Source organism: Octopus bimaculoides, chromosome 25 (assembly GCF_001194135.2).
Source record: "Octopus bimaculoides isolate UCB-OBI-ISO-001 chromosome 25, ASM119413v2, whole genome shotgun sequence".
Lineage (NCBI taxonomy): Eukaryota > Metazoa > Mollusca > Cephalopoda > Octopoda > Octopodidae > Octopus > Octopus bimaculoides.
The window spans coordinates 1,417,749-1,420,015 of NC_069005.1; the positions used below are offsets into that span (position 1 = coordinate 1,417,749).

At 33.2% G+C, this 2,267-nt stretch overlaps 1 protein-coding gene across 9 annotated transcripts in view; it reads left to right on the plus strand.

The window, feature by feature from the left end:
* The window catches only part of LOC106876047 (recombining binding protein suppressor of hairless), a 137,888-nt gene that overhangs the window by 109,738 nt on the left and 25,883 nt on the right, over nt 1–2,267 (plus strand). For 7 of the 9 annotated variants that reach the window (XM_014924434.2, XM_014924431.2, XM_014924435.2 and 4 more), the window contains one exon: nt 1,087–1,125. The exons of the other annotated variants lie outside the window; for them this stretch is intronic. In XM_014924434.2, coding sequence (XP_014779920.1) covers nt 1,087–1,125 — 39 coding nt within the window. The remainder of the gene's footprint in view (nt 1–1,086; nt 1,126–2,267) is intronic. 9 annotated transcript variants of the gene reach the window in all.

A 2,267-nucleotide genomic window follows, 5' to 3' on the forward strand; every position in this document is an offset into this window, starting at 1 on the left:
ATATATGTATATATGTATATGTATATATATATGTGTGTGTGTGTGTAAATATATATGTGTATGAATGTTTGTATATGTATATGTGTGTATATGCATGTGTGTATATATATATGTGTGTGTGTGTGTATATATATATAACTTCAATAACTTTGAAAGGTTTCGACCAGTATAGGCCCAGGTCATGTCTAATTTAATAGCACCACCTGGAATATGTGAGGATATATATATTTATATGTGTGTGTTTGGGTGTGGATATGTATATATACATCAACAAAAATAATGATAAGGATTATTATGAAGTGGCATAGCATTACCATTAATTCCTTTTATATATATATATATACACGTGTTTCAATGGCATCAATTTGTAACCGTTGCAAGTGCAACCCTACTATAATACTGGTCCACTTTCTTCATGCATTTTACTTAATATCCTTCAATTGAGCTCCGTGTGTGTGTGTGTATTTATATTTATATACATATGTATGTATATTAATGTTTGTTTTATGTTCAGTTATAATAAAACCAATTTTTCATGAATTTGAAAGATTACCCCATACTTTTGTTGAGAACAAATTTATTGTTCTTAAACAAGAAATAGTTTTGACAGTGACTTCAAAGTTTCGACCAGATAAATGTACATGTGTGTGTGTATATATTTATATATATTGTGTGTATGTATATTTATATATATTTGTGTATATCTGTTTTGTATATGTATGTATAAAGTACGTGTGTGTATATACATATAGATAATATGTGTGTGTGAATATATGTATGTATGTACATGTATATAAATATGTTTGTATATATAAATAAATGTATAAAAATATGTGTATAAATATTTATAGGTATATATATATATATGTATGTATAAAAAATATTTGTGTGTAAATATAAAGACGCATATATATATATATATGTCTGTATATAAGTATATATAAATATATGTGTTTGTGTATATATATATATATGCATACATATAGGTACATACACGTATATATTTATTTATATATATGTTTTATTATACATACATATATATATATAATATATATATATATCCTTTCTTTCTTTTACTTGTTTCAGTCATTGGACTACGGATGTTCTGGAGAACCGCCATGTAGGGTTAGTTGAAGAAATTTACCCCAGCACTTACATTAAGTTTGGTATTTATTGCATCGACCTCTTTTGGTGAACAGCTTCCTCACAGGGACGTAAACAAACCAGCACCAGTTGTCAAGTTTTTTGGGGTACACAAACACAAAGACACATACACATGCATGGCGTGGTGACAGGCGCAGGCATGGCTGCGTGGTAAGAAGTTTCCTTCCCATCCTCATGGTCCTGGGTTCAGTTTCACTGTATGGCGCCTTGGGCAAGTGTCCTCCTTTAGTCTCGGGCCTTCAGTCTCAAAGCCTTGTAAGTGGACTTGGTAGATAGAAATTGTGTCCATTCACACACACACACACATACACACATATATATATATACTCTTTTACTCTTTTACTTGTTTCAATCTTTTGACTGTGGCCATGCTGGAGCACCGCCTTTTAGTCAGGCAAATCGACCCCAGGACTTATTCTTTGGAAACCTAGTACTTATTCTATCGATCTCTTTTGCCGAACCGCTAAGTTACGGGGACATAAACACACCAGCATCGGTTGTCAAGCGATGTTGGGGGGACAAACACACACATACAAACACACACACACACATACATATACATATATATACATATATACGACGGGCTTCTTTCAGTTTCCGTCTACCAAATCCACTCACAAGGCTTTGGTCGGCCCGAGGCTATAGTAGAAGACACTTGCCCAAGATGCCGCGCAGTGGGACTGAACCCGGGACCATGTGGTTGGTAAGCTAGCTACTTACCACACAGCCACTCCTATATATATAAATATATATAAGTATATATATTCACATATGTGTGTATATCACATGTATGATCAAAGCTACAAATGCTCACACATAGCACAATATTGGAAAGTGAATATCATCATCATCATCATCATCGTTTAACGTCCGCTTTCCATGCTAGCATGGGTTGGACGATTTGACTGAGGACTGGTGAAACCGGATGGCAACACCAGGCTCCAGTCTGATTTGGCAGTCTGAATATATGTATGTATATTCCTAGTTGTTGGCCAGTCACGTTATATGAACGTGTGCATCTTTTATTTGTATATATATGTGTGTGTGTGTGTATATATATATATATATATATATATATATATATATATATATATATATACACA